We start from the raw sequence: 12,853 nt of genomic DNA, 5'->3' as shown, positions 1-12,853 counted from the left end.
AAAAAAGTAGATATATTAGAGCATCTTAATTAAAGCCAATATGACCAGAAAGGACAATGATCAATGTTAGAAGGGATGTGGGAAATCTGGGATATTAATGCATTGTTGGTGAAGCTGTGAACTCATCCAACCTTTCTGGAGAGCAATTTGGAATTACACTCAAAGGGCAATAAAAATGTGCATACCCTTTGATCCAGCAATAGATCTTTACCTTGATGAGATCATAAAAAAGGGTAAAAACATCACTTTTACAAAAATATTCATAGCAGCCCTGTTTGTGGTAGCAAATAATTGGAAATTTAGTGAATGTCCATCAATTGGGGAATGGCTGAACAAATTGTGTTTTTTATATATATATATATATACATATATATATATATATGTATATATATATATATATTATGGAATATTGTTGTTCTATTAGAAACCAGGAAGGATGGGATTTCAGAGAAGCCTGGAAGGATTTGCATGAACTGATGTTGAGCAAGATGAGTAAAACATTGTATACCCTAACAGCAACATGGGGTTGATGAACAGTCTTTTTTTTTTTTAAGGTTTTTGCAAGGCAAATGGGGTTAAGTGGCTTGCCCAAGACCACACAGCTAGGTAATTATTAAATGTCTGAGGCCAGATTTGAACTCAGGTACTCCTGACTCCAGGACTGGTGCTCTATCCACTGTGCCACCTAGCTGCCCCTAATGAGCAGTCTTAATAGACTTGCTCATTTCATCAGCACAACAATCAGAAACAATTTTAGGGTATCTGGGATAGAGAATACTATCTGTATCCAAATAAAGAATTGTGGGAGTTTAAACAAAGACCAAAGACTATAACCTTTCATTTAAAAAAATAAAAAAAAAGGTATCTTATTATTTAATGTTGCTATCTCTTATATTTTATTTTTTCCTAAAGGATATGATTTCTCTCTCAACCCATTCAGTTTTGATCAATGTATAGCATGAAAACAATGTAAAGACTATCAAACTGCCTTCTGTGGGGAGGGTGGGGGGAGGGAAGCAAGATTGGGGGGAAAATTATAAAATTCAAAAAACAATAAAGTCCTTCATAAAGTGAAACCAAAAAAAGAAAAGAAATAAGAGCATCCAAAGACAGGTTGATGTAAACTAGAATAGACAATGTGGCAGGGATATACCCTCCAATAGCTCCTTATAGCCCACAATATTCTAATGGCCTACTTCACAAACTATCTGATGCTGACATTTGGTCCCAAGCCTGTAATATTTCTTGAATCAAGTGTCAACTATGATTTCCGATTTCAAGGACTGTACTTTGTAATGAAAAAGCCTACTTAGCTGGATTTAATAAACTGGAAGGTGGTCACTGTACTTTTCACAAATTGAGTCTCATGGGGCAAAAATCTTTGAGATGAACATTATAAGCGAGAGGACATTAGTAGATTATCTTCTAGATTATCTTCTGGTTATTTATTTGAAATTTCTGTAGCTGAATATCCAGATGCAAAGTGAGAAAGTATGAGCTTTATTGTAAGAGAAAGCCCATATTCATATGCAATTTCTTTCTTTTTTTTTTGCAAGTCAAATGGGGTTAAGTGGTTTGCCTAAGGCCACACAGCTAGGTAATTATTAAGTGTCTGAGACCGGATTTGAACCCAGGTACTCCTGACTCCAGGGCCGGTGCTTTATCCACTGTGCCACCTAGCCACCCCATATGCAATCTCTTATAAACTTCTCAGTAGATAATTCAGAGAAAATCAGTAAAAAGAGCAAATATAATTTTTCCTATTTATTTCTTTTACCCATTCAGGTGACCCATCTTTCCAAAATTGATGGTGACATTGCACAGACTGCTCTTAATATCACACTCACCAATATCAGAAAAGAAGAATATCAAGCCACACTCTCAGAGTTGGACAAAGAAGTGGACAATATCAACGAACTCATCAGCAACAGTGAAAATGAAATTGCTCGACGTACAATCCTGATTGAGCGCAAGCAAGGGCTCCTTAATTCATTCAACAAGAGAGTGGATCAGATGCTTACTGAATTGGGGGTAAGAACCCATGACCCTGATCAGGCTAGCCATGACCGTCAATTTTCACATCCAGGGAAAGCCCTAGTCATTCAAGGGTCTTATATATAGAAAGCAATGCAATGCAAAAACAAATAAAGTAAAAAAAAAATAATAATAAACCTAGCCCCTATATTCTTGCCTCAAGGTAAATCAGTCAATAAAATTTATTAAGCATCTACTATATACCAGGCAGGCAATTAGGTGGTGCAAGGAAGGAAGACTCATCTTCCTGAGTTCAAATCTGCCCTCAGACACTTAACCAGCCATGTAATCCTGGGCAAGTCACTTAACTATGTTTGCCTCAGTTTCCTTATTTGTTAAATGAGCTGGAGAAGGAAATGATAAAAAAAAAAAACCACTTCAGTAACTCTACCAAGGAAACCCAAAGTGGGATCACAAAGAGTTGGATGTGACTAAACCAAGCCAACAACAGCAAAATATACTAGATACTGTATACAAAACTGAAATAGGCCTTGCCATCAAGGAGGGTCTATTCCATTAGGGAAAATAATAGGTATGCATATAAGGCAAATTTATTAGAATAGATAGAGTCCTGGGCCTGAAGTTAGAAAGATCTGAGTTCAAATCCAGCCTCAGACACTTAGAGGCCATGTGACCCTGGGCAAGTCAGTTAATTTCAGTCTATCTCAATTTCATCAACTATAAAATGGACATTATATTAGAAAGGTTGTTGTGGGGATCAAATGGGGTAAATTTGTAAAGCGCTTAGTGCAATGTCTGGCAAACTGTAAGAGCTTAATAAGAGCTTGTTTCTTTCCTCCTATAAGTCTATGCAACATATACAGAATATTATCTAATTTCTTTGGGTGGTGGGAGGCACTAAAACTGAAGGGCTAATGTCAGGCTTTTCAAGAAGGTGCAATCTGGCAAGTGCTGAAGAAATAAGGATTCTGAGAAACTAAGATGTGGAAGTCACAGAGACAGGAGATGGACTCAGCATTTGTGAGGAATTGCAAGACCACTTTGCCTGGCTCATAGGGTATGAGGGGGAGAGAGAGAGAGAGAGAGAGAGAGAGAGGAGATAATCCTGGAAAGGCAGGCCATGAGACCAAAATGAGTTCTAACATGTGCTCTCTACTTAGAGTGATTCCTGATAGAGGCTGTCAAGGGGACTGAAGTCCTCAGCAGCTAGAAGTCCTCTGCTTGGAAGACCAAGTGTTATGTTGACAAGACCAGAAAGCTATGGGAGAAACTCCTCAGATGCAAGCTGTTTCACTAAACCTTGTCAGCTCTGCCTTGGGGTCACTGAGTCTCATTAGGTCTTCCCATTTTTATATCCATACTTCTAAAACAAGAGCATTCTTTTATTATAGAGTAGACCTTGTAAACTTCTATAGTGCCCTCCAAAGTACCAGAGGGGAAAATATATATATTTTGTTTTGTTTAGTTTTTGCAAGGCAATGGGGTCAAATAGCTTGCCCAAGGCCACACAGCTAGGTAATTATTAAGTGTCTGAGGCTGGGTTTGAACTCAGGTGCTCCTGACTCCAGGGCTGGTGCTCTATCCACTGTGCCACCTAGCCACCCCTGTTTTTTTCAAGGTAGTGAGGTTAAGTGACTTGCTCAAGGTCACAGATAATTATTAAATTTCTGGGGTCAAATTTGAACTCAGGTCCTCTTGACTCCAGGGCCGGTGCTCTACCCACGGTGTCACCTAGCTGCCCAGTACCAGAGAATATCTAATTCTTTTGTCACACACCCAAAAGAACTCAAGGTTTCGGGTGCAGGGCAAATGGGTGGCCTGCCTGGAGCCACATAGCAGGGTGATCTTTGGTTGTCTAAGGCCAGATTTGGATCCGGGTGCTCCTGGCTCAAGGGCCAATGCTCTGTCCGCCACCCAGCCACCCCTACTATTATTACTATTTTATTTTATTTTGGGTCTTTTTTTTTCTTTTTTTTGGTTTTTGCAGGGCAGTGGGGTTGCAGTGGCTTGCATGTCACACGGCTGGGTGATTGTTGGGTGTATGGGGCTGGATATGGGCTCGGGTGCTCCGGGCTCCAGGGCTGGAGCTCTGTCCATTGTGCCACCTGGCCATACCTACAATTATTACTATTATTTTTTTATTTTAATTTTTTTCTCTCCCCTTTACTTTATTGCTCAAGCGAGTCTATATTTTGTGGGGGGAGGGGGTATTCTGTTTACTCTTAAACAAGAATATTTTATTAATGTATAAAAAAACATTATTTGTACAAAAAGAGAATAAATAAATATTAAAAAAAAATCAAGGTTTCCTGGAAAATTTTAAACAAGATCTTTCAGGGTTCTTACAGCCATGAAGGATGAGGGAGATGTCTAAATTGTCCTTCAAACCTCTCTAGTAAAAGGGAGAAGGAAAGTAATTTTTCCCTTCTCTGCACCTCCCATGAGCTAATGTAATTACAGAATGGAGTCAAAAATGATGAAGTTTTTAATAGAATCAAAAAAGATGAATTGAATGATACCTGTACAATCTTATGCCTCTCTGGGTGAAGTAAATAACTAGAGGCATTGCAACTGAAAGTCAGTCTGGTGTTGGGACAGCCTAGTAATGGAAAACTCCCAAGTTTAGGAGTTGGGAATTCTATTTCCAAGTTGGATTCAAACCTCTCAGAGGGAACCACAGCTAGGAAGTTTCTTTTCCTCTCTCCTTCCCCTCCTCCTTCTCATCAACCATATCACTGGAGTACATCCAATTGAGATCAGAAAGACTAGATAACACATTCAGTCAAAATTAGAGTAATGAACTGAGAAAAAAAAGATTCAGAGATAGCTACCCAAGGAGGGAGACAGTTTCAAAAAACATGACCCCTTCTAAAAGAGAAGAATGACTTGTTGACTTGAGAAAGACCAAAAAGCATCCAGACTTATGAAATACCCCTTTTGCTGCTTGTATAACCTACTTCACTTATCATTGTACTCTTATGTCTGAAGTCAACTCTTCCCTTAGAACTGTGAAAGAGTCAACCCAGACTACAGGGGGAATGTTTGTCTCAGCTTCTTACTATATACTTACTATGCAAATCAATGTATTTGCTAAAAGGTAATTGAAGTCACTGGCTGGTTATTAATGGAAAGCACACTGGTGCACACAGGTGATTTTACTAGAAACCCATACCATCAATATTATCCCTGGAACCTTGAGAGGTAGAAAATAAGTTTAAAATTATCTGTCCTCTGGAGAACCCCAAGCCATGAGCTTGGGGGGAGTAGTAGTACACTGAAGGGAGTAGCCCCAAGAGGGGTGCTGAATAATCAATAAAATTTCAGAGGATATAAGGCTGGGAAACATCATAAAAATTTCTTGATCCATTTGGGGTTACTCAAGATAAAAATACAAATCTAATGTTATACACTCTTAGGTAATGCTGCACTCAGCTTCAGAAGTCTTTCTAACCCACCCTTCAAGGTAAAAACAACAACAAAAAAAAGCTTTATGGACACTAACTAAAAAAAATTTCTTCTTCAGGGGCAAGAATTAGGACCGATTGAAGTAGAAATTAGAAGATTCACCAAGCTGATAGAGGAATACAACGTAACCCTTCTTCAACAACAAATGAAGTGGCTTCGACTACAGGAAGAACTTGTTAAACTGACCCATGAGAGAGAGGATCAGTTGTCCTCAGTGGACATGTTTAGGAAACAGATAATAATCATGGAACAAAAGAAAATGCGTATAGAGAGTAAGTATTATCTCTAGAACCAGGCTTACCATAAATAATTCCTTATTTGAAAGCTTCCTTCCATCAACCTTGGGATGGGTGAGCATGGTCTCAGTAGCCGTGAAGTATCCTACTTTCTATGTTCAGGAAGTTGCAACTTGCTCTCTACTCCTGAGGAATGCCACTTCCCCTCTCCCTGCCTTTTTTTTCCCCCCTTTCCTAGTTTGACCATTATATAAAAATAAGAATAGAAGGAAATGAGAATGCTTTTTTGGTCTCCCACTTGACTGGCTTTCTGGACTGGAAGTCTCACCAGGTTCCCTCATACTCAATAAATTCTATTGGATCCCCCTCACCTCCAGGATCAAAATACAAAATCCTCTATTTGGGGATGAAAGCCCTTCATGACCTGCTCCTCCTACTTTTCACCTTACCTCTTTTTTTTTTTTTTTGCAAGGGAAATGGGGTTAAGTGGATTGCCCAGGGCCACATAGCTAGATAATTATTAAGCGTCTGAGGCTGCATTTGAATTCAGGTCCTCCTGACTCCAGGGCCAGTGCTTTATCCACTGCCACCTAGCAGCCCATCACCTTACTTCTTAACAATACTTTTGGATCCAGAGACACTCCACCTCTCAGCTCCAGGCATGTCCCCCTGCCCTCCTGATGTTCCCCTACTGACTTCCTTAGTTTCTGTCAAGCCCCCCTTCAAAAGGAAGTCTTTCCCAATTCCCACTATTTAATCCTGTACTTAACTTGTTTGTGTATTTGTTTGCCTACTGTCTCCACTACTGGAAGGTGAACTCCTTGAGGTCAGGGATTGTCTTTTATCTCTTTTTGTATCCCCAGTGTTATAGTAGTTTCTTAATAAATGCCTATGACTTAATGTCACTTTATTCCACAATTCTTAGAGATTTAGCTAAGATTTCTTACACTCACTGACTCAGCATTCTAGAATAGGGGGCCTTGGATTTCTACTTCTTTTAAAGTTCCCTATTTTGGTATTACTGAATGACCGAACTTTCCAAAGTAGCATCCTTATTAGTGACAAGATTGATTTTGCCCAAGGTTAATTTTGTTCATAGATTTAGATTCATTGACCTCAGGAAAGACCTTAAAAGTCTGCTGTTTTAAAAGAGTTCACATTGTTTATGAATAGATTGCTCAGGGAGATTTTTTTTTTAATTTGGATAAAAATGATCCATTCTGCTAAATTAGCAACCCTCCAGTTCTGCTGTGGAAATTGGGACCATGGGGCTTAACCCACAAACTAATTTCTCTTAAATTCCCCTCAAAGAAGAAAGCTCTCTCTATGTCAGTCCTACCCCCTACATTATCTTAGATAGCCTCATCTGTAATTAGTCTTCACAGACCATACAGAGAGCCCAGTGACCCTGCAAGGAGGTACTTCTTGTTTTCTCTAATAAATCATGATGATGAATACTCAGACTGGATTTAGGCAAACCCTTTAATGGTTCCCCAACATTAAATACTGTATCCTTTCACATGAACAAATTTCCAAAAAGGTAAACTGACCAAGAAAATTAATTTTGAGGGGCGGCTAGGTGGCATAGTGGATAAAGCACTGGCCTTGGAGTCAAGGAGTACCTGGGTTCAAATCCGGCTGTGTGGCCTTGGGCAAGACACTTAACCCCATTTGCCTTGCAAAAAAAAAAACCCTAAAAAAAAAGAAAATTAATTTTGAATTTAAAGAAATCTAGGTTATTTGTCTGGAATCCAAATTTTGGATTTAGTATGTCCAGATAATTTAGAAAGGATCTAAAACAGGTATTAACTCGAAATAAAGGGGATTCTTTGGAAAAATAAACTAAGAATTGGGGCCCAGGTAGAAGAGAAAGATGAGAAGACAGCAGTCTGAAACTGCCCATCTTTCCCTATGGGCACAGTGGCATGTATATCTCAGATATGCAGGCGATTAAACACATGGAATATTTATGTTTGAGATGATTCCAAATTTCAGTTTCTCCTTTGCATGCAACTTGGCTTTCAAATGTCAACTTCAATATGCCATCTCAGTATGAGAACAATATTACAGCAATATTTATGCAATGAAAGTACAAGATTTCCATTAATATAGACATCATTGCTGAAGGCTTTCTCTAGTAAATTTTGTCTGCATTTAAACTTTATTTAGAGATACAATCAATTTCTATTAAATATGGCTATATGTGATCATATTAGAATAAACTATACCATGCAGTGTTATATAAAGAACATCCTCCCCTTTTAAAGAAGTTTTTCCTTTATATTTTGTTTCATCATAGTATTTCCCTCTCCGAGACATCCCATGAGACAATATTTTTCTATAAAGAAAAATAAAAAAAATTTAGCACAACTGATCTATTGAAAAAATCCCAAAATGTGTACAATGTATAACACCTGTGGACCTTCCACTTTCACAAAGGGGTTGGTTGGAGTAGTCTTTTCATATCTCTTCATCTCCCACTTTTTTATTATAATTTTGTTCATTTACTTTTGATTTTGAATGTCATTCCTTTGATTTAAATTATTGTAGTTAATGTGTATATTGTTTTCTTGGTTCTGCTTACTTCACTTTACATTCATTCATATAGATTTTTCCATCACACACATCATTTCTTGCAGCACTGAATATCCCATTACATTCATATACTACAATTTGTTTAGCTATGCCTCAATTGATGGGCATCTACTTTGTTTGCAGTTTTTGTTGTTATTCTTCCATCATTTTTCAGTTATGTCTGATACTGGAGTGGTTTGCAATTTCCTTCTCCAGCTCATTTTACAGATGAGGAACTGAGACAAAGTTAAGTGACTTGCCCATAGCTAGTATGTGTTCGAAGTCATTTTTGAACTCAGGAAGATGAATCTTCTTAACTTCAGTTATAACAAAAAAGTATTGTTATACTTGATTTGGAGTCTATGGAGACTTTTTTTTCCCTTTGCCAATGAGTTAGGTGGGGAATGGAATCTCTTGTTCAAAATAAATAGACATTTTAGTCACTTTATTTCCATAATACCAAATGCTGTTCAAAATGGCTGTTCCATTTCACAGCTCCACCAACAGGGTGTCAGTGAATCTGTCTATGGTCATTTTTGTCATCCTTCCTAATTTTGCAGGGTATAAAGTGAAGTCTCTAGTTTGTTTGGATTTGCATTTCTCTAATTAGTGATTTTGATAAATTTTTTTTTTAGGTTTTTGCAAGGCAAATGGGGTTAAGTGGCTTGCCCAAGGCCACACAGCTAGGTAATTATTAAGTGTCTGAGACTGGATTTGAACCCAGGTACTCCTGACTCCAAGGCTGGTGCTTTATCCACTACACCACCTAGCTGCCCCTTCTGCTATCTTTCTTCATGCTATTAAAGCTATCCATTTGAGGGTTTCTGCTTTAGATGCTTTTTGCCACTTGTAAGCATTTACTCCATGGATTCTTCTTTTCCATAATACCTCACTTCTAAAACAATACCAATAATAATAATAATAATAATAATAAAATAATAATAATAATGATATGGCACAGTAGATAGAGTCAGGAGGACAGGAGTTCAAATTTAACCTCAGACACTTGATCCTTTCTAGCTGTGTGACCTTGGGCAAATCATCCAGGGCCATCTCCAGTCATCCTGATCCATATCTGGCCACTGAACTCAGATGTCTCTGGAGGAAAAAGTGAGGCTGGTGATTTGGCACAGCACCCCCTCATTCAAATACAATTCATTGCTTGTTTTGGCATCACCTCCCCTGATGTCAAGTTCTTCAAGGAAAGGACAAACATCAGCTCTTACTATGAACTGAACACTTTACAATTATAATCTCATTTGATCCTCATATAAGTGCTATTATCCCCATTTTACAGCTGTAGAAATTGAGGCAAATAGAGATTAAGTGACTTGCACAACTGGTATGTGTCTGAGGCCAGATTTAAACTCAAGTCTTCTCAGCAAAACTGCCACATGACAGGGACCTTCCCATACCACATCCTTGATTTTACAGCTTACACTCATTTCTACCATCTCTTGTTGACCTTTTTTCTTCATTTTGCCTGAAAGTTTCCTTCCTGTTACTATGTTCTCCCACTCTTCCAAGTTTCAGTTGCCCCCAGAAATTCCAACTCCACCCCATCCATCTAGGACAAGTAGACATGTAGACACCAGTTCCCCTAGAACTCATCTAATATATGGTATTCATTTCTCTTCATTGTCCATTTTGCTTCACTCATATGGATATTCATCAGTGGAATTCTCTCCCACCTCTAGTCGGGTGTCCATCCTTTTCCCCTTTTGACTGTCTTTCCTCCCTCCTCCTTATCCTCTCTATTCTCTAGGCTCTTCTCTTTTTGAGACCACAAAGGTCACCTTCGACACATTGCTAGCCCTTGATTTGGTCCCAGAGCATCATGCACTATTGACTTATCTCCCTGCTTCCCTTCCTCCCTTTTATGGAACCTCCCACGTCGTAATGTAGTATCACAAAAGAATTCATCTGTAAGCGGGCTATTATTACCAGGTCTTCTCCTTAATATCCCTATTTGCCTGTTCACTCTACCAGATTTCTGCCTTTATGACTCTTAGAAAGAAATGTCTTAGTGGTCCCTCAATGTCCAGTCTGCTGCTGCAGTCCTTGACTGTTACATTTATTCACTCCTGCATTCCTGCTGTTTGGGGTTTTTGAAAAGCAAATAATTTCTTCAGTCCTTGTCTTCTTCCAAAAAAATGTTTAAATTCTTTTTTTTTTTTTGTTGGGCATCCATCTTTTGTCTTGTATGGTTAAACACAGATTTTCAGGCTTAGGCTATGTCCTGAACTCTACTTCACTACAAAACACATTATTTCCATTTCTCCTTTTTCTAGTGAGTGTGGAATAGTCACAATATTTGAATGTCTTTGTATTTGAAGAACTTTCTCCTGATGACTCACAGAACTTGTGATTTCTGAATCAAATTGTCAAATTTAACAACTACATATTTTATAAATTTGATTTTTTTTTCCCCTGAAAGTGATCTGTGAATTCTTCCCATTGAGATTTCATTTTCTATGTTAAGAAGTTCTAGGCATTTATTTCTTTCCTCATGCTGTTAAAGTTTTTTGTCCTGTCTTCTTCTAGAATACCTACGATCCTCAGCTTCCTCTACTCTTCCTATCTTTGAATTCAGTATTTCTTTCTTGAATAGAGATCATATTTTCTTTTAATGACTTTTCTTGTCTTCTTGATGTAGTTAGCATTTCTAGCACTAAATCAAACTAATATTGATAATGCTTTATCTCTAATCTTATTAGAAATACTTATAGCTTGTTTCCATTATTTATCATGCTGGCCCTTGATTGAAAATAAATTCTACTTATCATGTTAAGAAAAGATCTGTTTGTTTCCATCTTTTCTAGTATTTTTAAAAACAGAAATGGGTAATTTTAAACCATATGTTGATATAATAGATTGGTTTATTAATATGATGATCAATTATATTTATAACTTATCTAATAATGAATTGTCTTTCTTCCTGATCTAAATCCATCCCATCAAGAATACCTGAAATTTGTGATTTATTTCTGTTGCTTCTTTGCTGATATTTTATTTTAAATATTTGAATTAATATTTTCATTTGGGATATGGTCTATAGTTTTCTCTCTATTTGACTCTTCTTGGTTTATGTATTGATTCCATATTTATATAAGAATAGGAAGTGGGGCGTCTAGGTGGGGCAGTGGATAGAGTACTGGCCCTGGAGTCAGGAGTACCTGAGGTCAAATCCAGCCTCAGACACATAATAATTACCTAGCCCTGTGGCCTTGGGCAAGTCACTTAACCCCATTGTCTTGCAAAAACAAAAGCAAAAAACAAAACTAAAACAAAAAAGAATAGGAAGCAGTCAGGATTCCTTTTTTTGTAGACACTTTGTGTAAATTGGAATTGTTCTTTGAATGTTTGATATCTGGTCTCAGGGTTTTAATATGGAAATTCATCATTGACTTGCTTGATTTTTTTTTCCAGATTGGGTTGTTTATGTTTAAATTTCCAATTATTTATTCTTTTAATCTGAAAATTTTATATTTTGCGAATACTCATTTAAGTTGTCGGATTTATTGGCATATATTTGAACAAGAGTTTCAAATATTTTATTTTTTCTGAATTCTTTTTCATTTTTTTAAGGTTTTTTTCAAGGCAAATGGGGTTAAGTGGCTTGCCCAAGGCCACACGGCTAGGTAATTATTAAGTGTCTGAGGTCTGATTGGAACTCAGGTACTCCTGACTCCAGGGCCAGTGCTCTATCCACTGTGCCACCTAGCCGCCCCATTCTTTTTCATTTTTGATACTGATAATCTAGTGTTTCTCTTTAAGACAAATTAGTTAGTTTTTTCTATTGTAATATTTTTAAACCTAGTTTTATTAATTTGAATTTTTCAACTTCAGTTTTTATAATTTTTATTTTAATTTTTGTGTTTAAAAATCCCTCAGTTTTTAAAGTTTTTCCATCTCACTAAACTATTCTTTCTCTCTTCTATTAATAAAAGTTCTTAGAGATTTAAATCTTCTCCTAAGAAATTTGTTCCTATAAATTTTGGTTTGTTGTCTCATTGTAATTATCTTCAATGAAATTATCTCTTCTGGAATCTTTCCAGCATTTGAAGTTAAGCTCACTGTTACATAGATTTTATTCTCATTCATTTCTTAAAAATTGGTATTATGTCTTGTAATACCTCTTCTCTTTTCCATCAAGGTCAAAGTTTTGTATTTCCATTGTCACCCAGGAGGAAACATTACAGGATGATTTCCTTCTTCCCAAGAAAGTGGGGACTTCAGTGCTAGGAAAAGCCATTAATGGTGGTGAGAGTTCAAGGACCACCAAACCATCCTGCTTTGGCTTGATTTAATTTGTTTTTGTTTGTTTTGTTTTATTTTGCATTGATTTTGGACCTCATCTGAGATTTTGCTCTTTTCTTGTTTTTGTTTCCAGAAAAGATTGACCAGGAAAAAATTGAGATCAAGGAGATTGAGTGTCACATGAAGGACATGGACAATGACCTGAAAAAAATTAACACCTTGATCTGCAAGAATAGAAACAACACTGAGGAGCTACAGCAGGGCAACATGGTGACTGAGAATGAATTTGTTCGCTCGCTCAAGGTACTGCATGCTGATACCTC

General features: G+C 37.3%; 1 protein-coding gene across 1 annotated transcript in view; it reads left to right on the top strand.

Moving 5' to 3' along the window:
- The window catches only part of CCDC40 (coiled-coil domain 40 molecular ruler complex subunit), a 108,418-nt gene that overhangs the window by 58,744 nt on the left and 36,821 nt on the right, over positions 1-12,853 (top strand). The window contains exons 13-15 of the mRNA XM_074224991.1: positions 1,786-2,031; positions 5,519-5,732; positions 12,664-12,833. Of these exons, the coding sequence (XP_074081092.1) occupies positions 1,786-2,031; positions 5,519-5,732; positions 12,664-12,833 (630 nt within the window). The remainder of the gene's footprint in view (positions 1-1,785; positions 2,032-5,518; positions 5,733-12,663; positions 12,834-12,853) is intronic.

The sequence above is a fragment of the Macrotis lagotis genome, chromosome 2, assembly GCF_037893015.1.
Source record: "Macrotis lagotis isolate mMagLag1 chromosome 2, bilby.v1.9.chrom.fasta, whole genome shotgun sequence".
In the NCBI taxonomy this organism is placed as follows: Eukaryota; Metazoa; Chordata; class Mammalia; order Peramelemorphia; family Peramelidae; genus Macrotis; species Macrotis lagotis.
The sequence above is the reverse complement of the archived record's forward strand: the minus strand, read 5'-3'. Positions and strand labels throughout refer to the sequence as shown.